Genomic DNA, 26,010 nt, shown 5'->3' with positions numbered 1-26,010 from the left:
GGAATGATGCTGCTGGAAAGTGTTTCCAATATTATTTCATGTTTGAAGTATTTTATGAAATCATTGGTGGGTGGGTCTGAAGGTTTAAAATATCTGTTTTTCATGCTCTCACTCAACCATTTCTGATATACAGCTTTTATAACTTGAATCTCTACCATGAACCTGCTAATACATTATTTGTAACGAAGTTTACTCAGGCCTGCTTCTTAAATGGAGAGGCTTTGTACTCCAATTTTATATTAATTACGTGTTACTTTAGATTAATATTTTTAAAATATCTATTTCAGAACTTTTGACACACACTCACACTCTCTCTCTCTCTCTCTAAAGCTAACGGGGGAGGGACAGCTCAGTGGTTTGAGCATTGGCCTGCTAAACCCAGGATTGTGAGTTCAATCCTTGAGAAGGCCGCTTAGGGACTCTGGGGAAAAAATTGGTCCTGCTAGTGAAGGCAGGGGGCTGGACTCACTGACCTTTCAAGGTCCCTTCCAGTTCTAGGAGATTGGTATATCTCCAATTATTACCTTTATGACAAACATCCCCTCCTCAAATCAGAATTTCTTCAGCCACACGACTTTAGGAAAAGCCTTCCCATCATACTTGTTCAGGTTTTCTGGATATACACCAGGCTATAAAGGCATAATACACATTTCACTTGAGGTCAATAAACTACAAATCTTGTTTTGTTGGCTATAAAGTACAGGCAAGTTTAATATAACGCTATTCAGTCAATTACAGTGGTTCATTGACTGCAACAGAATTACTCTAGCATAACCGATCAGAATCTCTAAGTTATACCTCACTTAAAGATCACTCACATTTAACAAGCTCAAAAAACACTTCACCACATGCTAGTTTCAATTTCAAGAAGTCTCCCTTATTAAATATTTTCAAGCTTTCTTAACTTTTGATGCTGTACCAGTTTTCTGTGCACCATTAAAATCCTAACCTGAAGGTTAACGGGCTTGTTAGAGTCATAGAATTTCCTCTCACTTACATTAAGGTAAATCCCAAGCAGCCCCACTAAAGGCAGTGCAGCTACACCGGGTGTAGCCAACATAAGCAAGAGGAGAATTGGATCCATTGCTTTTTGAGTGTAGGTCAATAATCCCTCTACACTTGCTGCAGTGACTACTGGTCTGATGCATGGCCAGAAAAGGTTAAACATCCTGCAAAATAAATGACTCAAATTCAACCCTTAAAGACATATGGGGAGATAACATTTGGGTTTTTGTGTATTTACATATGTATGGGTAGTGGTCAACAATGTAATCAACAGTCCCTGTCTGTGCTGTATTCTGATAATTCAAAGATCAAAAGAACATTGTAGCATTTAAAAGACATGTAAACACAGGGTATCTCTGTATTCATCTCTTTGAGAAGTGTAGCAAATCATCGGTGAATGGTAGAGGAACAGGCCATCGTCTTATGTTAATTTGTATAGTTAAGTACCGGTGATAGACCCACTTCAGAGACGCCCTGATTACCTGTTGTTCCCCGATGAACTCCAACTTGTCAGACAACCTGATCCTTTATCTCAGATCTGCTTAAGCTTCATCAGGGGATGTTTGAATCTCACAATGAGATCCCAGTTAAGCTGGTACACCCTGGATACGATATTGGACATTGGTCTATAATCTATTAACTGAATTCTAAAGGAACTCTTTGCAACTACAATGTGCACCATCTCTGCTATGTATCTGAACCTCAAGAATTGAACTCATGTCTGACTGTATATTGATCTTTTAACCATACTCTCTCCCTTTTCTTTTAAAATAAATTTTAGTTTGGTTAATAGGAATTGTCTGTAGCATGTATTTGGGTAAGATCTGGTGTATTCATTAACCTGGGAGGTAATGTGTCCGATCCTTTAGGACTGGTAGAACCTTTTATTTTATATGAGGAAATAATATTTTCAGAAATCATCATATTTGACTCAGGAGGCCTGAGGTTGGGTTACTTTAAGGGAACTGTGTTATTGGTTTCTGGGCAACCAGTGAGGTAATAAAGAAGTTGTTTTATGCTGGCTTGGTAAATTTAAGTATTGAAAATATCCACCAGCTCTTTGAGTGACGATACCTGGTCCCCACTGGGACCCCAGTCACAACTGGCTATGCACTATGCTTCAATTTTGTTGTTTTCAGTGAGTTTGTGAATCAAGATATTTTCAAAATTGTAAAAGGCACTTGTATTCAGTCATTTAAGAACTCATCCATGGGAACCGGGGGGTGGGGGGGAGGAATTAATGAATTTTTGTCATGACTGGCAGAAGCCAGAAATTTTGCTGAATATTTTTTAAAAAGCCATCGTTTGACCAAGTCTGAGGAGTTTCAGCCCAAACAGAAAAAATAAGAGTTATGAAAACAAGATTTCAGAAAAGAATGGCCCTTTCGAATTTTAAATCGTTGTTTCTAAAATATCTTAAAAGCACTGTGATCTTATAAGCTCTTTGGGCAGAGACTGTCCCTTGCTTGTACCTAGCAGAATCTGGGCCTGTTGTGATAAATGAGTCAAATAATTTACCCAAATTGTGACTTCAACTATAAAATGCATGTAAAAGTTCATAAGATGTTACAATAACCTATAATCGCAAATGTTGAAGGGAAAAGGTACAAAAGGGAGAAAGAATAACTAAATTAATCTAAACAAAAAGGCCAGGTTGATATGATTCCCAAACTGTGCTGAAATTACGCTTATTAAAAAACAGGAGACGTGGAGCCCAAAGTTAATGACTTAAAATTGATATTTTGGATATTAGGCCTAATTGTGGACAAAATAATGAGGGAATGGGCTATTCCATCCATCACTTCTTTTTTGGGTTCCTAAAAAAGATTTTTGTGGGGAAAAGTAGGAAAGAACAGACTACTGGAGCAAGCTTTACCATCAGGGCTGCCATCCCCACCACATCCTGGGACCCCGGGGTTTGTCAGCCTGATCCCAAAAGATGTCCTGTACAGCATGGGCGTAGCCACAGGTGGGCCTGAGTTGAGTTTAGGCATCTGTACCTTTACATAATAATTTATCATTGTGAGTCCCACTCACTACCTGAGATAAAAGGGGATTGGACAACAGCAGCAACTCCAGCCCCTCTCAATTAACTTCTTCTCTTTTCCCCAAAAGAACAGTTATTGCCATTTTACTATTACTGTATCTAACAGACTGTCCAGTAAGGTTTTTTTCCCTTCTAAAAACTCTCCAGCTAAAGGGAACAAGGAATATTGTTAAAATGAAAGCCTTAACAGTTATAGCATGTGAAAGGTTTTTTCCTTCTTTTCTGTATCTTTAATAAAAAAAAATTAATGGATTTTTAACAGTATTTCCCATGATAGCAAGCAGGCTGAGATCTCTGTATACCAAACTCTGAACCTTTTGTAACACAGAAAAGTGGGGAGAGAAATAATTTTTAAAAAGGAAGTGTGAGCAGAAGATTCAAGCAGGAATGTATCAAACTACTTTTAAACTTTTTTTTTTTTTGGTCTAGATTTCAAGTTGACACTGACTCTTTAATAGCAGATGCTGTGATTCTTTCTACCAGAGCATCATTACAGAATGTACATTAGCCTATAAAGTATACATTAAAAATAAACCTACAGCTGCCAGAAACAATATAAAATGTAACTACTTCAACTCCAGCAGGAGGATCAGTGACTTAGAAATGAGTTTGAGTACTCAACAAAATAGAAAAAGAGTGATGTGTTCTAGATATTCTAAAATAGGATGAAGTCAGTCAGTGCCCTTAATCCTGTACTCTTTCACAGCTGCACTTGCTGTACATCTTGTTCAGCAGCCCGGTTGCAGAATTAGTATCTTCCCCCAAAATGGGCTTGTTGTTCACTTGCAACATTCCTGGATGTAGAACAGCTGGCACTGGACTCATTTTGACTGACCTCATAGGAAGACTTGAAATGATAAGCATAGCTTGTCCCACAGAATGTTTTTGTCTTAGGACTAGATCCACAAAGTGGTCTTAAAACATTATGTATGGCAACGCTGAGACTTGTGCCCTGCCACCTTCTGGAGTCCAGAGCTCCAGAATAGGCACCCACACTCCCTGTACAATGCATGGGGAGAGTCACGTACCCCTCGGTGGGATCCATAAAAGCCAGTGAGGAGCCACTCAAACCGAGCCAATAAGAAATGCCAAGGAAACAGGTAGGCCCTAAACGCCCCCCCCTCCTCTCACTCAAAGGGACTAAGGCACCTCAATCCAGGCTGGAGGGGGGCAACCTCCTTTGGCTCAGAAGTGCCTTTTTGGGGGGGAGGCGCGAGAGGGCATACACACAGGGGATGTCATTGGAACAGGGACTTGAGTCTCCGCCTCGCAGGTGTGTGCCCTTACTAGTGGCCTATAGGCTTATTCACTCTTCTCCTGGCTTAATGACTATTAACTATTTCACACCAAGTCAAAGATCTTAAACATGGGGGATTAAGAGAGCCCCCGTTGCACCCCCAGTATCCCAAAGTCTAATGGTTAGGGCATTCAGCAGAGAGGTTGGAGACCCTGGGTTTCCCATATCCTGGTTGAGTGCTTTAACCACTGGGCTAAAGGCAATAAAATGGGGGGATCAATAGGTGGGGCAATACCTATTTTGAGGATCCTGCTGGGGCTTAGGCATGAGCCTGGCATCTGGGTATCAGGACTTATGCAGCTGCATACATGGCCCATGGCCTATGGACTTTAGGCACCCCTACAGGATAAGGAGGCAGCTGAACAGGGGTTTTGAGGATCTACATTTTAGAGATTTAGGTGCCAAAGTCTTTCTGGTTCAGCTCTTACTGCAGATAATTAAGTATGTTTGTGTAAAGTTTCATGTGTTAAATTATTATCATAATCTTATTGCCATATGTGCCGATCGCTTACAGCAATAAACACATTGTTCCATTCTGCACCTTCAGAATATACACAGCCAAGTATTACATTCATAATTGCCAAGAACTTTTCAACCCCATGAGCCCATGTTACCTAGGGTTTTGGGGCCTCCATGTCCTTCTAGCCATAAAGAAAATGCAGGGTTCATGGGCCTCCTGACAACAGCTCACAGTACCCGTTGGTCACAACCCCCAAGCCGAGAACCCATAGAACAGATGGAATGCAGACTTTATTACTAAAAAGTATTTAATAGCACAGACCTATTAGGACAATGAAGAGTAGAAATTAAAGCAGAAAAAAATATCAAAATAAACAAGACTTATTCCTGGTAATCAGAGTGAGGTAGCAAGCTGACTACTTTATGAAGAGTCATGGGTAAATTTTTGCAGATTCAGTGGGAAGAACATCTGTTCCAGCTCATATATGGTAGCAGGAAGGGGAGAAAAGGACTACTGAGTATCCATCATCTTGGACGGAAACATTTATTTTACTCAGTGCTGAGCAAGAGGAAAAAGCAGGAGAGCCAAATGCTTCTCTCTGTTTAAGACACTAGGGTGGCAACACTGAAACAGAGGAGAAATTTGGCCCCAAAAGTCTAATTAAATCCATCATTTACAACTGACAACAGATGCTATATGGTATGTATAATACAGCCAAGATCAAGGAATCATTAAGGACATAGCTGGTAGGTCAGGCTGTTGTTGCAAACCCACTGCAGAACTATCACTGAATTAATGGCAGACATGGATCTAGCTCCTTGACACATTACTAAACATTTATATTGCATCAGTGCCCAGGGGTCCCAATCAGGATCGGGGCCTTATTGTTAAATCCAGATCAATATTCTATTTAACGGCTCAATCCAACTCTGTTTAAAGTCAATTAGAATCTTTCCACTGATTGTCACGTGAGTTAGATCAGGCATCTAAGACAACAAAATTACCCCAGAGTCAAATTAAAATCTTCAGCAACGCCAATGACATTACTGAGCACCACATATTCCTGGATCAAAGCAAGAACAATTCTGTTAATTACTTTTGGCCTTTTTGTTGTTTATAAAATTTAAAGTGCAGCTTGTGAATATTTCTAAAAGCAAAAGTTCACAGTCTGAAGTAAATGTTCATAAAAAAATTGATTACTAAAACCAGTCAGGCCTGAACAATCTTCAATAACTGAAAAAAAAAAATACAATATTTCAAAAATAGAGAGATTAGAAAATTTGGGTTCACATGTACCAGGTACACTGCTACCATTTCTAATGTAAAATTGATTTACAATTTAAGAACAATATCTTCTTTAAAAAAAAATTTCACACTGGTCCATTGTGATATTTCAGTACCTAGTAAAACTTATACTCTGGGTTTTTTGACAGGTGGGTCCTGCAGGCTGAACTTTGGAATTTCACATGAAGGAGCAAAAGGAATTCTTTTTGCTGACACTTTCTTCCCAATTGTTTCAATCTGGAAGAGGAAAGAAAATTTATATACTATGGTAAAGCTTGTGCAAAAAGAACCTTGTCAGCCTGTGAGGAATCTATGAACCAGTAAACTTTCGGGCTTTGCCTAAACTTGTTATATACATTCAGTGGATAAAAGCCATATTAAGTGGTTGTATTTCTAATTCAAAAAAGAAGTTTGTCTACTAAAAGTGATCTCTCATTTTCCACATGCAAAACAAGCCCTTTAAGAACTGTTACAGTAAAGAGACCCCTCAATCCTGGAAATATGTAGGTATGTGCTTAATGCGAGGCAAGTGAATGTTCATTGACTTCAGTGGGACTGCCTACAGGAGGAACATGAAGTAGTTGCTTAAGAGTTTCTAAAATGTATTTCAAACTAGGGCTGTCAATTAATCGCGGTTAACTCACTTGATTAACTCAAAAAAATTAGTCGTGATTATCACACTGTTAAACAATAGAATACCAATTGAAATTTATTCAATGTTTGGATGTTTTTCTACATTTTCAAATATATTGATTTTTTATTACAAACACAGAATACAAAGTGTACAGTGCTCACTATATATTATTTTTATTACAAATATTTGCGCTGTAAAAATGATAAAAGAAATGGTATTTTTCAATTACCTCATACGAGTACTGTAGTGCAATCTCTTGTTCATGAAAGTGCAACTTACAAATACAGATATTTTTTTTGTTACATAACTGCTCTCAAAAACAAAACAATGTAAAACTTTACAGCCTACAAGTCCACTCAGTCCTATTTCTTCTTCAGCCAAATCGAAGACAAACAAGTTTGTATACATTTACAGGAGATGCTGCTGCCTGCCTCTTATTTAGAATGTCACCTGAAAGTGAGAACAGGGGTTGGCATGGCACTTTTGTAGCCAGCATTGCAAGGTTTTATGTGCCAGATATGCTAAACATTTGTATGCCCCTTCATGCTTCGGCTGCCATTTCAGAGGACATGCTTCCATGCTGATGATGCTCATTCAAAAATAATGTGTTAATTAAATTTCTGACTGAATTCCTTGGGTGAGAACTGTATGTCTTCTGCTCTGTTTTACCCGCATTCTGCCATATATTTCATGTTATAGTAGTCTCGGATGATGACCCAGCACGTACTTATTTTAAGAACACTTTCACTGTAGATTTGACAAAAAAATGCAAAGGTACTAATGTGAGATTTCTAAAAATAGCCACAGCATTCAGCCCAAGGTTTAAGAATCAGAAGTGCCTTCCAAAATCTGAGAGGGATGAGGTGTGGAGCATGCATTCAGAAGTCTTAAAAGAGCAACACTCAGATATGGAAACTACAGAACCTGAACCACCAAAAAAGAAAATCAACTTTCTGCTAGTGGCATCTGACTCTGATGATGAAAATAAACATGCGTCGGTCTGCTCTGCTTTGGCTCGTTATTGAGCAGAACCCATCATCTACATGGACGCATGTCCTTTGGAATGGTGATTGAAGATGAAGGGACATATGAATCTTTAGCACATTGGCACATAGCCAGTGTCGCAAGATATTTACAACAGCACCATGCAAATGCCTGTTCTCACTTTCAGGTGACATTGTAAACAAGAAGCAGGCAGCATTATCTCCTGCAAATTGTAACCATGGATGTTTGTTTAAGCGATTGGCTGAAGTAGGACTGAGTGGACTTGTAGGTGCTAAAGTTTTACATTGTTTTGTTTTTCAGTGCAGTTATTTTTTGTACATAATTGTACATTTGTAAGTTCAACTTTCATGATAAAGAGATTGTACTACAGTGCTTGTAGGAAGTGAATTGAAAAATACAATTTCTTTTGTTTTTTACAATGCAAATATTTGTAATAAAAAATAAAGTGAGCACTGTACATTCTGTATTCTAATTGAAATCAATACATTTGAAAATGTAGAAAACATCCAAAAATATTCCCTTATTGTTTAACAATTCTATTAATCACAATTAATTTTTTTAATCGCTTGATAGACCTATTGTAAACACAATGGTGCTTGGCTTTAAAAAAAAAAAAAAAAAAAAAAACCCACACCAAACAATGCAACTCTGCAAGGCTCAGAGTTTCCAACTTGTTTTAACTAGCCAAACAAACTAATCAAGAAACTTGTGTATACAAAAACCAGGCATCGTCATTTCCACATGAGAGGCAAATCAGGCAACCACTTACACCCATTTAATTCCATAGACTTCAACATAAATGTTCCCAATCTACACTGGTGTAAGAGGAGAATTAGGCCCAAATAATCCTGCTCAAGAGTGGACTAGATTAGAGACCCAACCATTGAATAATGAGAGGTGTATCTTCCCCTCTTGAACAAGGATTCATCTGTTGCTTATCTTACAAAAGCTAACTACTACAGCTGGGCACACAGAAACAATAGCTGATTCTCCAAGCCACAGGATAAAGTGGACCAAATAGCAATGTGCTAGATAAAGACCTCAATGATGGATAATTTTACACTTCAGCGTTTACTAAAGGAAACATTCCACTATAAACACTTGTCTAATTTGGTTTCTATGTTTTATTCAGAATTTACCTGAGCCTTGAAGTGATGAAATACTTGTGTCAGGAGATCATTCACTCAGATTTTAATAAAAAGAAGAGGAGTACTTGTGGCACCTTAGAGACTAACGATTTTATTTAAGCTTATGCTCATCTTCCTACTCTATATTCCACTGCATGCATCCGATGAAGTGGGTTTTAGCCCATGAAAGCTTATGCTCAAATAAATTTGTTTGTCTCTAAGGTGCCACAAGTACTCCTTGTTCTTTTTGCTGATATAGACTAACACAGCTACCACTCTGAAACCTGTCAATTTTGATATTCATCATTCTAATGCTGCCAGAATACCAGCTATGGTCATGTCTGCACTAGGTGCCTTGCAGCGCTATAGCTGTACAGCTGTCTCACTGTAAGGTCTCCTGTGTTGTAATTAAACCACACCCAATTAGTGGTGGGAACCATGATGCCAGGAAAGCATCTCCCACTGTCTGCATTGGCACATTTGTCAGTGAAACTTGCATTGGTCGGGGGTGGTGGTGGTGGTTGCCTGGAGGGTGTTTTTTCCACACTGGACTGACAAAAGTTTTGCTGACAAAAGTTCTAGTGTAGACAAAGCCTATGTATGTCTAGTAAAACTCATTTGTCTATGTTACTGAATGTTGATGAAACAGCCTGATGTGGCTTGGATTTTAAAGCAATATCAGTTTACAACCAGAGCTGTATTGTAGGAAAAGTGCTATCAGTGATGGCCTTAATAAAAATACCTTTACAGGTTAACTCTAAAGCAAGGTATTAAACTCACATACTAGATTCTTCTTGTGATTCAACCATACTTCTTCAAAAGGAAAAACAGCTAGTTACCTGGAAGCCTATGACTTGTAGCTCATTATGAAGATCATCAAGAACTCTCCTACCATCAAAGATGAAAGCTGGTTTCAGCATTTTTTTGTGAATGCGCTCATAATCCAGTTCCTGTAAATGACCCACAGAATTTGCATAAGTGTCAGAATAACTCTTACCTTTAAAAAAAACAGGAAAAAAAAATATTTTTACCTTAAACATGTCCCACTCGGTGCAGATAACCAGGGCATGAGCGCCATCACAGGCTTCATATGGATCTTTACTAATAGTGACCAGACGAGACACTGCAACAAAAAAATGGAAAAATGAAGCATTATACTTCCCCATTTCCTGGCAGCATTCTGATGTGTACTCCCTGATAGGACAATTTCCCTGCTAGCCCTACTCAAACACAAACTTTCAGTGTCAACACCTGAAGATTTTTCCCTTATCTAAAGGTCCTAGGGCCACTGAAGGCAACAGCAGCAGTGGGTATTCAACATCTCTACAAGGTCAGGGCACTTACTTGAATGCCTAGGTTAGGCACTTAAGTTTGAAAGTTTTGTTGCAGATTCACTAAGGAATTAGTAGTAATTGTCCAATGCTTAGATCCAGACATGGATAGAGCTCATCGTAAAATAATCAATATTGAGTAGTGATAATAGCAGCACAGTGGTTTTCAAACACTCCATGCACATTTACTATTTAATACTGCATACACACTACATGGCTTTTGTTAGCCGAGCTCACTGCACATACCAGGGCTCCATGCATTCCTTCATAAGCTCCCTGTGTATCATCCCCCTCTTTCTTCATGTCAGGGTCTCTAGGTGTCCCCCATTTCTTGTTGTCCCCAATACCAAGGTCTCTGTGTGCCTCCACTCCTCTCTATTTATTTTCTCTTAGGGCATTCTAGACTTATGGCATTACAGACTTAGACCAAATCTACACTAGGAGCATTTTATTGGTATAGCTATACCAGTATAATACAGTAGCAAGGTGCTCCTAGTGTGGATGCGATTTACTACAACCCCCAAGAGCCCATGGAATTAGCTTCCAGAAAATTATAAGGAGTCCTTCTCTGGACTAGCTAGGCACAAGACTGAACAGGTACCAGGTAGAAAGCTGGAAGGGGAGAAGGAGCTGGTCAAATGACACTAGTCTCCTTCCTCCCTCCCTCCTCTTTCCCACCTTCTTTTTGAATTGAAGGAGACACTCTTTACACAGCTTTAAAATTAATGTGTCAAAGGGGACAGACTTGCACAGAAGTAACTTTCACAAATGCAAGCATTTTAGAAGCTATGAAGAATTAAGTTAAAAAACAACTTGACAGTGAACCTTTTTAACCGAGGCAAACCCGATTTAATAATTTAACTGAGCATCCATCTCTGCCACGCTGAAAGCAATTTCAAGAGCACTGGATGGATTCTGCCTGGTGACACACAGCAGAAGGATAGAATTTATGAGAAGCAAAATTCCCTCACCTTGGTCATCTTCTGAGACACCTGGATGTGACAGATCCAGGATGATCTGTTCCCTTGGTACTTTAGGGTCATATATATGGAGTTTTGCTCCTTCATCCATTAAATACTTGCTGATGTAAATACTGGAAGACTCTCTAAGAAAATAAGTCAGCTAGTTAATGGAAGTTTTCAGACAAACATTTAGATTTATTTAGAACATGAACAAATACTCAGAAATGAGCAGTGCCAAAGCTTTCAAACTGAAATTATTGAATGTAATTCCAAGGCTAAAACATGGCCCCAGGAAAGTAAATCATCAGTAAAAACATGAAAATAGAAGAGAATAGCTTAAAGGATTTAAAACAAAATTTTAGTCCCAGACACACAAGAAGAAAGCCCTCATTTACAGTGTTTAAAAAAATATTTTTAAATATATTACTATAATCTGGTTCAGTCACAATTGAATGTATAATTTGGCCAAGTAGTCTGAATGGGGCCAAAAGCCACACTCAATGGGGTGGTAGATTCCCTGCCTGTGAATACAGAAATCTAGCATCTGAGTTTAGGGTGACTCAGCAGAAAACACCTGCATTATGGTTTTGAGTAATTACGAGTAGGACTCCATGTCTGTCATGGATTCCGTGACTTTCACAAGCTCCATGACTTCTGCAGGGGTCAGCGTGGTTGACCCCAGAGCCGCCCAAGCAGCTGGCTCTGCGGCCAGCAACTGGAGTGGTCGCTGGCCAGAACAGCCGTGGGCCGCAGCCCTGGGCAGCAGTCGCCACTGGCCCCCTCCCCCTCCCACATTTCAGCCAAAACAAATTGAGGGGCATCTATTTGATCCTTTTCCCTATCTACACAGTTGAAATGGTGGTAAACAGTTGTTTTAGCTGTGTATATTCAGCGCAAGATTAGAGAAGTCATTCCGGCATGCCTTATGACGGCATGAATTAGTTTCATGCATTTTGTCACCTTGTATCTCCTGTATCCTTTTTGAATGCAAATCCTAGAATAGCAATCTTCTTGTCAGTGACTGTGTTAAACAAGCTGTCAATAATACGGGAAGCAAATCTCCTTCTCTGGTAATCATTCATGTCTATCACCTGAAATTATGCAGAATACGGTAGTATGAATGGGGTTACACTTGACCAAAGAAATGCAGTGTTAATAGTTACTGGGGAAAAGAGTGCCACTGCTAAGCCTCTGCTCCTGATAAAAGCACTCAGTTAAAACTGAACTAGGCAGATGTACATGTTTTAAATATTAACATGGTTGCAATTTCTATTTTTAATAGGTAAAATATGAGTAACTGAAGGACTGATCCAACTTTTTTTAATCACAGTAATAGAAAAAGCAGTCTTGATCCTGATCTCATTGAAGTCAGTGGATGTTTTCAATTGATTTAACATTCAGAAACTACCAAGAACCAAATTCTGCTGTCCTCATAAGCAAATGTTCACTGGAAATTTTACTAAAGAAAGGATCTTGGAAAATTTTGTCCTAACTTTAGGTGTTACTCCATTGTGTGGAAGCTTTCCCCAGATCTTAATGGTTGATTTCATTTTTAAAATCCATTTTACTTTTTTTTTCCCGTGCAATGTAGTTTAACCAACCTCCCTCCCCCCCGCAGCTCACTATTTTAGGCCAAGACATGGAAAGCATGTCTTTTTTGGACCTTTGCCTCCAATGACCAAGTAAGAAAGCCAGGTTTTCCAGAGATTGTTTGGTCAAAGGCATACATACCTCAGATAATGTAGGCAATAGCCTTCCCTGTGACTCTGAACATGAGCATATTCTCATTGCAACAAACAAAACTACACTTAGCAGTGATGTGAACAGTGGCACATGGCCCACATCAGGTATAAGTTGCTCAAAAAATGGATGTTAATGATAAAATAATGTCACTTGCACTGGTTTGGTTTTCTGTACATGGTGTGTAAATCACCCTTTGCCCAAGGGGAAGAAAAAAAGGTGGCAGAAAAGCACTTAAGAGGAGGGTTTTAAGGTTAATGTTTTAGGCCCAATGGAAGTTCAGTGCCTAAATACCTTCAAAGATCTCATCTGGGCCTTATCGCTACAGACTTCACTCTATCCTCCAGAATCTAAAGCCTTGTTTACACACAAACTTGTATGGCTTATTTAAACCAATGCAAACAACTATGTGGACACAAATTAAATTAAGAGCAGTTTATTTTGGTGTAGCTTAAACCGGTCCCTAATCAATTTAAGTTAAACCAAGATAAACCACACCTTTTATTCGTATAGCTGCATGCAACCACACTAGCGGGCTTCTCTATACATGAAAGCTTCCACTGGAATACGTAATTGACCTTCCCGAGAGGCGGTAGTTAGGTCAATGGAAGAATTTTTCTGTTGACCCAGTGCTGTCTACCCCAAGGGTTAGGTCAGCTTAACTACACTCCTCCGGGCTGTGGATTTTTCATGCCCCCCCGAGCAACATAGCTGGGTTGACCTACCTTTTTAGTGTAGACCAGGCCTACATCTGTTTCTAAAACAGATATATTTAAAGCCATACAAAAAGTTTGTAGATCAGACCTTAAACCAAAATAAGAGTGTCCACATGAAGGTTCATACCAGTTTCAAGTAACACCTTTAGTTGCAGTTCAGTGCCTAAATACCTTCAAAGATCTCATCTGGGCCTTATCGCTACAGACTTCACTGTATCCTCCAGAATCTAAAGCCTTGTTTACACACAAACTTGTATGGCTTATTTAAACCAATGCAAACAACTATGTGGACACAAATTAAATTAAGAGCAGTTTATTTTGGTGTAGCTTAAACCTGTCCCTAATCAATTTAAGTTAAACCAAGATAAACCACACCTTTTATTCGTATAGCTGCATGCAACCACACTAGCGGGCTTCTCTATACATGAAAGCTTCCACTGGAATACGTAATTGACCTTCCTGAGAGGCGGTAGTTAGGTCAATGGAAGAATTTTTCTGTTGACCCAGTGCTGTCTACCCCAAGGGTTAGGTCAGCTTAACTACACTCCTCCGGGCTGTGGATTTTTCATGCCCCCCGAGCAACATAGCTGGGTTGACCTACCTTTTTAGTGTAGACCAGGCCTACATCTGTTTCTAAAACAGATATATTTAAAGCCATACAAAAAGTTTGTAGATCAGACCTTAAACCAAAATAAGAGTGTCCACATGAAGGTTCATACCAGTTTCAAGTAACACCTTTAGTTTGCACCAATGCAACTCTAATGCTCACCTGGGGCTTCAATTAACATTAAGTTGAGAAGAAAGGTACAAATTTACACTTATTTTTTCAGCTTGTCTGGCTCTAAGATCAGGTTTCATTATGGCAAGTCTGACAAAGAAGGAATAAAAACTTTTTTTTAAAGTTTATATTCCTTCTTAGTCAGACTCGCCACAATGAAACCTGATCTTAGAGCCAGACAAGCTGAAACAATAAATGTAAATTTGTCCCTTTCTTCTCAACTTAATGTTAATTGAAGCACGGGGTGAGCATTAACCATTTCATCACACAAAGTAAAACTATTTCCCCATGTTTATTTCCCCCCCTACTGCTCCTCACACCTTCTTGTCAACTGCTAGAAATGGCCAGACAATGCCTTCTTTACCTATGATGTTCTGTAGCAACCAGGCTACAACACACACACACACACACAAGATCACAGCACTAGTAGCTGAGCTAGAAACTGTTCTCACATGATAACACAATGCACGATCCACAGGGATACCGGACAGCCATTATTAGTCTTTTGCTTAATCAAATAATTGGCTAGTGAAGGTCTTTACAATGTTATCAGCTGCAAAGTGTTGGAATCAGCCCATGGGTTCTTGTGGGTTTTCTATAAAAACTTTAGTTATTTGAAAGTGTATTACAACAAGTTGCCTTCATTAATGCTGGACTGAGACAAGGAGGATAGATTGTGGTTAAACAACAGGCATGGAGTCAGGAGACCGGGTTCTGTTCCCAGCTCTATAACTTCCTGTGTTGTGCTGGACAAGTCATTTACCCTAAGGCACAGAGGGGCTACAACTACACTGCAATTGGAGGTGTGACTGCAGTTCCACTAGACATACCCACCACACTAGCTTTACTTGTGCCACCATGGCTAAAAACAGCAGTGTTTCTGCGGCAGTGCAGGCTGTAACTCAGAACCCTGGGTTACTTACTCTAAGCCACCACATCAACACTTAGCCATGGTCGCACACTTAAAGCTAGCCTAGATAGGTCTGCCTGAAATCACACTTTGAATTTACACCCTCCATGAAATATAGGGTTAGTAATGCCCACTCTGAAGGGGTGTTGAATCCTCGTTTATTACATTTGTAAAGCATCCTAATAACCTCGGGTGGAAGGTGCTATGCAAAGTATTTATTAATAAATATTTATTATCTCTATAGTTAAGGATATATTTTAATTTCAGTTCCAATCACACTGAAGGATAATGATAATTTGCCACGGACAATGCTGAAAAGTTGCAAGCCAAAGAATTACTGGCTCATTACAGAGATAACAGTGACGTGCCCTGCTTGAATAAGTTTTACGCTAGTGAATGGACTCATACCTGTTGCCAATAGCGAGCTACTTCAGGCAAGTTCAGAGCCTCACAAAGGTACACTAAATTCAGAACATCCTTCTGAAAACAGCTACCACCAAATCCTGAAAGAAAGGAAATGGTTACTCATAGACTCAGACTTTAAAGTCAGAAGGGACCATTATGTTACTCAACAGATGGTCTTCATCAGTAAAAGATTAGTGTACTTAGCAATATTTTGAATCACTTTATGTCTGGCATATGCCGGGGAGCTGATGCAGGCCACTTTTTGATAGGCCTGGCCAGTTTCTCTACTCTTGCCGGTCAAGAGATGTAATTTGCCAGATTTTTTTTTTGCTGTGTGCAAGTGTGGCTGTGTGTGCATTGATCTTGAAACATGAAGCCACACATATTACAACTGGGAGCACACTGTGGCCTGCACCTGGATCCTGCTCTGCATGCATAGCATGCACCCCATCTACCGGCTGCCGAAACCACAGAGGCTCCTCCCAACACCAGGGACCATCTGGGAAGTGGAACAGTCCCATCATCTGGTGAGGCTCACTAGTAGGGAGAGGATGGTAAAGGGACTCCCTCCAGGGCTGAGGCTCCTAGGAGGGGATGGGTATAGGGGCTCAAAGGCCAAGGGTGGAAGTCAGGTGGGGGAGAAGAGTAAATCTATGCCCCTCCACAACACATAGACACTTTAAAATGGCACTCCCCAAGTTTGGCAGTTATTGACCAAAATATCAATAATAGTTTTCCAGGGATGGGCTGCCAGTCTTTTTAACTAAACTCCTAGGATTCTTCCAAATCCTGTTCCTCAATCCTACTTACTTTAGCAGCTAATAGGACTTAAAATCCTGTTAGTTTTGCCACTGACCTCAAGAGACCTGCTGCTTCCCCTAAGGACCACTACCCAGAGATTAGATTTAAACTAGTTTTAAAAGGGTTCTGGATTCTCACTCACTATCATGGTCAGGAGCCAAAGAAGAACAAAAAGCTAATGAGGGGTTAAGATAATGAGTGGCAGGATCCAGAACTCTCAGACTCCCCTCTACCAAGCCAAAGAGGTAGGTATCTGAAAAATGGACAAATTTGGATAATAGATTTTGCTTGCCATTCCTCTATTATAAACATCTGTAGAAAAGACAACATTTGGTAAAGTAATTTTAAAAATTAAATACTTTTAGTATGGAGATTGTAGCCATGTGACTAGGATTGCATCTTTTCCCACTGACCCAGCTAATGGACATGCTCCTCGAAGTTTCTTGTCCCCAAGGCAGAGCCTCAGGCAAGTTGGCAAGTCAGACTGCAACTGTAGAATTTGCATACTGATAGCTTTCCATATCAGATCTCAGTCTGCAATACCAAAGTCTGGATAACTGAATTCACTCTTCTGACTACAGTGTGGACAGACTATGTAGTGACAGTAGGGAATGCTCTAGAAGGATGAAATTGAAACCTCTCTTCTCTGATGGATGCTCAGTGTTCTAGCTAGTCCAGGCCAACCGGAAGTGTGAGACTCTTGAGAGGGATTATCTGAATCCTCAATCTCTTTCATTAAAGAATTAAAACAAACAAACAAAACACTACTACATCAACCACAGCACGACAGTAGGTCTTTTGTAAGCTGTTGTGCATTGAACAGTCACTTCAGAATACCAGTGATTATTTTTAATGTTTCCAGTTGAGCTATTGTGCTGGATAGAGACAGTTCTCCTACCAAGTCTAAAAAGAGAAAAAGATTCTTCATTTACCAACACTGGCCTTCAGAAACTTATTTCCTATTCTTTGGTCCATTCCAATGGCTCTTGCTACCTCTTCAACATCAGCTCCTGTAGCTTCACACAGAGCACTGATTGAGTTAATGCTGCTGATTCTCTGGGCAAGGAAAGCATTAGCTGCCTGTAAATAAAACACAAACACCACAGAGGTGGTTTTCTCTTCTGTAAATAAGATGTCTGTAAGCCAATGGAGAGGTGTGGTTTGGGGTTGGGTTTTTTTCTTTTTGTTTGGTACAGATAAAAAGAGGGGGATTACTTCAATGTGTACACAGATTTGTTTTTTTGGTTGATGTTACCATTTTCTGCTGTTTCCAATAGGTCTGATTTCATTCCCAAAATATAATTGATTTTGGATAAGATCTTTTCTGATACAGAAAAGCCTATTAGTAAGTTGTGAACAAACAGGTTTGATACGCAATACTGGAATCTCTTATAAGCATTCAGATAACTAGTTGCTATGGCTTTTGGAGGATTATTCTTAGTAATATCAGTGCTGATATTTTGTATTTAATTTGTTGATTGACATAGCACCATAACTGATACGAACCAGTTTGGAGAGCTCAGATGACCAAGTATTGGTTGTGAGGATTTTTTCTTTGGGAACCCAGTGCTCATACACAGCACATAGCGCATGGACTGCCTTCTGTCCCTCTGGAGTCTCATCTCCACCAATCAGCACTCTGTCTGGGTTCTTTAGGTCCTTGATAGCTGTTCCTTCTGCTAGGAATTCTGGGTTAGACAACACCTGCAAACAGACAGGAAAATAAAGTCTGAAGTAAAACAAGGAATGGGGGGGGAGAGGCTGGGGGATGACTTTAGTCTGTAACTTCTAGATATTTACCTGCAAATTTAAATTAGGTTTTGTATTGGCATCAAATATCCGACGAATACTCTCTGCTGCACGTACTGGGACTGTGCTTTTCTCGGTGACAATCTTATAACCATTTGAATTCTGTACAATCCGCCTAGCACATGCTTCAATGTATTTCAGATCAGCTGCCCGGCCTTTTCCCATCCCGTAGGTCTTTGTTGGAGTGTTAACCTAGTTACAAATTCATAGGAAGGAAAAAGTTATTACAGTCTTTACAAAATTTTCACAAGTCTGAAGATACAGGAACTCCTGCATACATGAGATTACACTCCAAGGACAGGAAAGCTTCTGTTCTACTGATTCAGCCAGTAACTGGCTGCCAGATCAACGAACAGCTAGCAGAGATATCAATTACTCATTCTAAGTTGTAAAAAAAAAAAAAAAAAAAAAAAAAAAATATCACTAAGCTATGTTCATCGTCAAATAGGATTTACACAAGGGGCATTATTCATAGCATCTCTGCAGGCTTCAGCAGAGTCTAATCTTTATTCAAAATTGCTTCCCCATACCCACAAAGAGCTATTTCTAGTCTTCTCCCAAACTCAAGCTACTATACGTGCAAAGATTCAATTCCCCCTTATTCCCCTCTACTCTGAGGGATTCCTCTGATGCTAATAGCAGGGAGGCTACCCCCCAAAAACCATCTGACTGGAAAAGCTAAGTACAGACCAGCCACAGAGCTCCTGAAAATTGCTGTACTTGAGTAGGGTGGAGGGAAGTGTCAATGTAGGGCAATATTTCACTTAACTGAACATAGAGGGTCCTTCTCGTTACAAACTGAAGGCAAGAATATTTAAATTAAAACACAACACAGCATGTTTTACCAGCCAGGGACAGGAACTCAGCTGGCAATCTACAGGCTGAATTAATGGCTATCATCCAATAACTGTTTCAGTGATTTCATAGCATTAATATTAGACTTTACTGATTCATGCAGAAGATTCTCCCAGGGGATGGAGGAGAGCTCATTAACAAGAGCTCTTCCCAATATCACAGCTTTCAGTAAAGTACCTGAAGAATAGAACAATAACTGGTCTGCAGCCCCAGAGCTGTAGTTCTGTTAGATATGGAACTAGGTACATGACTTTTGACACTACAAAATGCCACAAATGTGTGTTTAATAGGACCTGTTTCCTAGTTTCAAGAGAGTGGAAATATTAAAAACTATAGGAGACTATCTAAAAACAAAACAAAAAAAAATGCTGCAGTCTTCTCCTCTCCACTAATTAACTGAATTTTAAAAAGTATTGAAAAAAATAAAAAAAATAAAAAACCCTCTTTATATCCAGATAAGTATTATACAATTTTCATCACCAATCCTGCAATGAAACCTGCTATTGGACTCTTATTTCTGCACGAGTCCCATCAACTTCAGTGGAATGCTACAAATAGAAGCCCACACTAGTTACAAAACTGTGGGCTTATTTTGTATTCTCTTCAGAAAATACTCAGCTATGTAAAGTAACAAGCTTATTATTTGTATACAGAGAGTCCAAAAGTTTGTTGGGGGCTTTACAGATAGAGAGAGATAAATAATAGCAAAGGAAGAAGATTTAAGAGTTTTATCATCCTCACTGCAATCTAAGCATACCTGCATGGTAAAACCCGCCCAGTGCGGCACAAGTCTGATATGCTTCCTGAAACTACATCACCTCTTCAAACAAAATAAAGGACTTGTAAAAAAAAATTGAACTCTCTCCTCCTCCTCCCCAGCCCCCGCACATTTGAGCACAGCAATGTAATGATAGTAAATATCAAAGTGCAAAAGAAACTACTTACAGAAATAAATACCAAATCAGCCTCTCTAATGGCATCGTCAATACTGGTGGAAAAGAAGAGATTCTTTCCTCGGCAGGATTCTACCACTTCTTTTAGCCCTGGCTAGAGAGAGACAGGCAAATATTTAATAGTCAAAATTTGGTTAAAACAGGTAACAGTATATTCAAACAGGCAGCACACAACTTTAAGTACAGCAAAGGTTCTGTTTTCAATTTTTTTAATTTTATCTTTATTAAAAGTCATTTCAAATCTGTCAGAAAAATAAAACTTGTGTGGATTCACAGAGGATCATACTGAGTACAAACTAATTATAGCCCTCTCTTACACAGAAACATAGCATTGGGATGTTTCCCCAACGCCTCCCCGCACTTGCATGGGGCCTCTGGTTATTCATATACCTGGACAAACTCCATGTATTAGGACTTCATACAAAAATGTTTGAATTATTCGACAGAAACTAAAGCCACTATTCTAAATAAAATAGTAAAGAATTGTGAATTTAACCCAAATTCTACTTATAAAAGTACTATCAAAAGAATAACAGTAACTGTGTCAAGGTAAAGGTTCAGTTTGGGGGAAGGGAGGGAAACTGCACCTTATCTAGACAAAGACATTTTTTGCTGTCTCACTGTTTACTAAACATTTGACCTAACAGAAATAAAAAATTAACTCAAGTAGAAAATCATTACCACAGAACCTGAGCCATTTCAAACAAACACCAGAACCCAGTTATGAATAAGATTAACATTCCAGCTGTGATTTTTGCTGGGATTCAGGTACAAAGACTGCTCATGTAGAAACCAAAGGATTAGCTTGTATCTTCCTATATGGTAGTTGAAGGGGGTGGAGCACAAAGTGCCAGGGGGTCAAAAATTGCAAATATCTGAACTCATTCTTAGAAGTTTTGGGGTATTCTTTGTAAGCAATAGATACCCTGCTGGGAAACAGATGTGCTTCTGGTATGAAGAGACTAGCTGTGTTTTAATTTAAAAAAAAAAAAAAAAAAACATTTGCTCATCCATGTTAAGATCTGTACTCAATTCTTCCCACAATTCTTATTCACTAATCCGAATGCTATAAATTTTACCATTAGTTAAATTTTAACCAAGCTCTGGAAACAAGAGGCAAAGGCTATGGTTTTGATTTTTTTAAACAAAAGGTCAACAAAGCAACTTTGTCCTGTATTTGATGTTACAGCAAGGGTAAAAATCAGAGGTAATATCAGAAGACAAGCTTATATCTTATTATGGCCAATAGAACAATGTAAGGCAGCCTTGCAAAATTCTACTTTCCTTGCTTTTGAGGGTTGAGCAAAAACATTAGCTTTTTCCATTACAAAGTGTGGGCAGGTATATCTTGAGCCCTGGGTCAGTACATTCTCATGTCAATTTTGTTATTTATAACACAGAGAAGTGGAGGGTGGCGAGAGCTTCTCTTTAATGAGCAAAAACTGTAAAGTGCTAAAAATGGTAATTTGTATACAAGACAATGGAAATCCTTTTGCCCTGTAAAAAGCAATGATAATCAACAGATCTCTGATACATTAATTTCAGCATGTGCTTACTGAAAAATGATTTTAGAACTAAAAATAACAAAAAAGATGTGAAGTGTTACTGGTTAGGAATTGAAAAGCTCTTGGCACCCCTGGTGATCATCAGAGTATCATTCAGGTTTAAAAAAAGCTGACTCCTTATAGGAAGGACTAAAGCTCTAGAAAAAATCTTTAAGAAACACCAGATTCCAGTGAACAACTAGCATAGGACCAGATTTTGCTACCCTAATGCCAGTCAAAAATCAGCAAGACTGCTTGTGTAGGGAGGTACTATTCACTTCATTGTGTGGCTCATTCTGCCACTCTTGGTTTCTCATTTTCCTGTATGTTGCCAAATCACTTGTATGCTAGGTGAAAGTTTGATTCACCATTTCACAGCCATTTGCAGTGGTTAAGGGAAAAAGTGGTGAATTCTTCACTGCCTCCTTAAATGTTGATGGCCTGTTTGCACAGGTGTGAATAGCACAGTTAGGCCCTGTCTCCACCAGCCAGGAAAATTGTTCTCTCCCTTCTAGGAGCTCAGCTGCATTACAGTTACAGAGTCAGGAGACATAAATGCAATGTGGCTGGCTGTCCCCGACTTACAACTTGGTTACAATTTGTAATGTGGATAGGACCTACCACAGTGGTCCAAACCATGCCCCTGGGACACAGATTGCCATCCACATTACATATTGGAACTGTGCTATAACAAAGGAAAAACTTTGTCATAACTGGGTCTGCTGACTCAGCTATAAGAGTGTAGTGTACACAGGCCCAAAAAGAACCATGATTTTGTATGATTTACTGGATACAGCAAACATTTTTTCCTGACCAGGATGCACAAGACCTAAGTAAGTCATCTCTGAAACACGCTCCAGCATCTGACAGCACTAAGTTCATGGAGGCCAGTGGTCATTTCAAACCCTTGTTTACCGCACATGCTTAATGTGTAGTTGTTGAAGGAGAATTAGTTTTGAATGAGGCATGTAGTTTTGATGTTCCTAGAACAGCCATTAGGATCAAAGAGAGGCGAGGGGGGGGGGAAACTGTATGAGCAGAGGCAAATACTTTATATTAAAGACAGAAATGCAATAATAAACACAAGTTTACCTCATAAATTGGAAGTGTATCAGAGTTCCAGGCATTGATTCTAGCTTCATTAACGTCAACAACTGTAACCTTGATTTTAGGGCACATATGTGCAATGACACTACATGTTGGCCCACCAACATAGCCTGCACCAATACAGCAGATTTTCTTAATTTCAAACATGGTTGCTCTAGTGGAGAAGGGGACAGAGGGGGAAGAGGGAGAGATAAAAAGAGAGGTAAGGTCATTGTACAGTAATTCAAACAGTAAAAGCCACTGATTGACTATGGTAGCGTAACAGGAGACTGTCAGAAACATTTCCTTACATAATTAGTATAATCATAAAAAGAGTATCTCAATTGAGCATCCATTGAAATTAGCTAGTTAGTCTCTTGTGTCCAGAAAGACTTAAATCCAAGCTATACTAGCTAGGGATATTCTGCTAGCATCTTTGAAATGAGACATATATAGATCATTAGAAAAATGCTAACATATTTTCCATAGCCATCTTAAAACAGGAACTAAAATATGACTAACATAAAGATCATTCCTGTTTAAATAGAAAAACTAGTATTGTATGATCTAAAGTGTAAATTGAGTCTACCCTCTAATAATAGTTTTACTTCGCAGTCTAATTTTAATTTTAGTTAGTTTCAACAGTGATAAATCACGATAAACCACTCACTGCTAACCAAACAGTAATTATTCTCAAAATTAATCACCAGAGTTCCTATTCTGTCTGGAACCGAGCAACCCCTCATTGAAGTCTTTGGGACTAGAGAGCGCTCAGCCACTTCAATGACTGGACCATGGAAATGATAAATGCTTACAAAGTTCTGAAAGCTTATTACACCACATACAGCTATCAAATTAACCATGCTGAACAGTGACATAACTAAAGACTTAGTTGCATGCTATCAAAATTAATTTTAGAAATAACATTGATATAGCTTATATTAATTTTGATGAGGAATTTCTCACAATTAGCCCCCTTTTCTTTCACAACTCTTAATTTATTCATTTTAGAAATTTCTAAAGTCTATCTATCACAACTTTCTTTGAACACAATAAATAATAGGCCCTGATCCTTCTCCCGTTTAAATGTGTAGGTGTTTTGCCACTGATTTTCATAGGAGCCAACGTTGAGCCCTTAAAATTACACAATTATACCGATCATGTTGTCTCAGTATTTTAGGATCACTGTAATCATGACATGATTCTGCTCTATTTCCCATTGTGCTCTACAATTCATAAATCTTACCGGAGGTAGCGATCAGTCATTGTCCAGGTCATCACATTACTTTTACTACAGCAGTAGAGATTGCCTTCCTCTTTCCTCCCGCCCCCCAAAATATACTGAAGTATTACTGTATATACAATAAATTGATTCTAGAGAGGCAAGAATTCTTAGTACATTATTCATGAGATTACATTGTTTCCTTTTTAACTAAACTTGGCTCACTGCTGACCAAAGATGCTTCCATCAATCACTAATTATTTTAACAACTATTACATCACTTTTGGTAGTGTGCATTCTAGACAAGGGTACCCCACCCCTGCAAAAACGTGAAATGTTACAATCACGGTGAATGCTAACCGGCACCTTCTTAACTATCTCAGTAGAGAGATCACTGAATGGGCCTTAGCACTACACTTTCTTCTAGGACAGCATGGGGAAAACTTGCTACTGCTCATGCTGTATCTTGTGTATGTCATCTAACAACAAAAAGAGGACTTCAGTCTTTAAGGTGAGCAAGACTATGCTCTAGGCATGAAAATTTCAACAACAGAAGAGAAAATGTGATTCTAGAAAAATATTTTAAAAGAGAAACAGCATAACAGATTTAGACTCCAAAGTCACCATCCAGCAGGATACTAACACTTCACATTTTTGTGAGCAGCCTTGTGGAGAACGGATATTGCGAAAGCTTTTAAAGAAATGCAACAGTCCTTGAAAGAGTTGGACAAAGCAAGACTCCGGCAATGTCACAGACCTGGGTGGAGGTTCACTGTGTGCTTCTGATCCCTGGGAGCTAAAGGGCAGGAAAAGCACCACCAACGGCACAGTAACCTACACGGAAATCAGAGAGAGCCCCTCTAATCTCTGCTCCCCGGGGCGGGCCGGGGCATGCCCAGCCCTTTGTCCTGCTGTTTGAGATGACCCAGGCCATATGGGATCACCGCGCTCCGCACTTCAGGGGGCGAAGGAAGCCGATCTCGCGCGGGCTGGGGAGGAGGAGGAGGAGGAGGAGGGAGGAAAATCCCGCCCCTACAAGGCAGGGGATGCGGATACATACAGCGCGGCCGGGGATCCCGACGCCCCGAGTCCCTCCGAGCGGGAGATGAAGATGCAGCCGGAGGGAGGGCTGGTGGCGGGACGGGGAGAGGCGCCTGGCCAGGCAGCAGCCAGGCTCGAGCCGCTATTTAAAGAGTCTCCTCCCGGGGGAGGGGGCCGGGCTGAGCCGCACCCAGGCTGGGGCGGGCGGGAGCCTGGGGTCTCCCCGCCCACCCGCCTCCAGCGAATGCCGGCAGGACAGCTCAGCGCCGGCTGGGGCGGTGGGCGAGGAGCCGCAGGATCCCCGGGCCCAGCTGGGGCAGGCGGTGACCTGCGCGCTCCCCCGGCGGCCTAGGGCCAGCAGCTCCGCCTCCCGCGCTGCAGCGGGGCCTGCCCCTCGGCTGCGTCCTCGCCGCCGCTCCCTGCTCAGACACGCGGGCCTCTGTGCTGGGCCCGCTCCCCGCCTGGCTCGCCAGCGCTCACCGGCGGCTGGAGTCCGCGGTGGCTGCGAGCGGATCTTAGTCCCGATGGTTTGAGCCGCTTCCAGGTAGCCCCTCTCAGGGAGGCCAGTGTGGGGGCGCTTTGAGGCGGCGGCCCCTGTGAAGGCGGCATTTCTGGGCTGGCTGGGTCCGAATAGCCGCGGTGGCCACAAACCCTTCCAATTGCTGCTTACAACAGTGGCTGTCAATCAGTGGTACATGTACCCTTCGGGGTAGGCTGAGGTCTTCCAGAAGCTACATCGACTCATCTAGATACTTGCCTAGTTTTACAACTGGCTACTTAAAAAGACAGTGCACATTAAAATTTCATACAATGACTTGTTTACACTGATCAGGGGCGGCTCTACCGTTTTGGCCGCCCCAAGCAGTCATGCGCGGGAGGCGCCCCGGAGCCGCGGGAGCAGCGGACCTCCCGCGGGCATGACTGCAGAGGGACCGCTGGTCCCGCGTGGCTCGGCTGGACCCCCCGCGGCTGCGGACGGTTCGCGGGTCCGGCGGCTC

At 40.5% G+C, this 26,010-nt stretch overlaps 1 protein-coding gene across 2 annotated transcripts; it reads right to left on the bottom strand.

Annotated features, from left to right (window-relative positions):
* Nucleotides 1-5,098: 5,098 nt before the first annotated feature.
* On the bottom strand, nucleotides 5,099-25,321 carry UGDH (UDP-glucose 6-dehydrogenase). Of its 2 annotated transcripts, none has more exons than XM_039542343.1 (12): nucleotides 25,032-25,321; nucleotides 22,756-22,924; nucleotides 20,112-20,213; nucleotides 18,303-18,503; nucleotides 18,009-18,206; nucleotides 17,435-17,582; nucleotides 15,705-15,799; nucleotides 12,113-12,243; nucleotides 11,162-11,295; nucleotides 9,891-9,982; nucleotides 9,699-9,809; nucleotides 5,099-6,330 (listed from the first exon to the last, which is right to left on the bottom strand). In XM_039542343.1, the coding sequence occupies exons 2-12, from the start codon at nucleotides 22,915-22,917 to the stop codon at nucleotides 6,220-6,222; spliced, it is 1,485 nt and encodes a 494-aa protein (XP_039398277.1). In that variant the 5' UTR covers nucleotides 22,918-22,924; nucleotides 25,032-25,321; the 3' UTR covers nucleotides 5,099-6,219. The 2 variants fall into 2 exon arrangements, with proteins under 2 accessions (XP_039398277.1, XP_039398278.1); XM_039542344.1 differs by lacking the exon at nucleotides 25,032-25,321 and adding an exon at nucleotides 24,729-24,886.
* Nucleotides 25,322-26,010: the final 689 nt, after the last annotated feature.

The sequence above is a fragment of the Mauremys reevesii genome, linkage group 5, assembly GCF_016161935.1.
Source record: "Mauremys reevesii isolate NIE-2019 linkage group 5, ASM1616193v1, whole genome shotgun sequence".
Taxonomy (NCBI): Eukaryota; Metazoa; Chordata; order Testudines; family Geoemydidae; genus Mauremys; species Mauremys reevesii.
The sequence above is the reverse complement of the archived record's forward strand: the minus strand, read 5'-3'. Positions and strand labels throughout refer to the sequence as shown.

Bases quoted from the DNA above. Each gene is read 5' to 3' on its own strand.
- UGDH (XM_039542343.1), bottom strand. From the start codon at position 22,917: ATGTTTGAAATTAAGAAAATCTGCTGTATTGGTGCAGGCTATGTTGGT. The intron at 18,207-18,302 runs GTAAATATCTAG...GTCTGTTTGCAG, and splicing joins AACCTAATTTAAATTTGCAG to GTGTTGTCTAACCCAGAATT. The intron at 9,983-11,161 runs GTGAGGGAATTT...TTTTTGTTGCAG, and splicing joins TGTCTCAGAAGATGACCAAG to TGTCTCGTCTGGTCACTATT.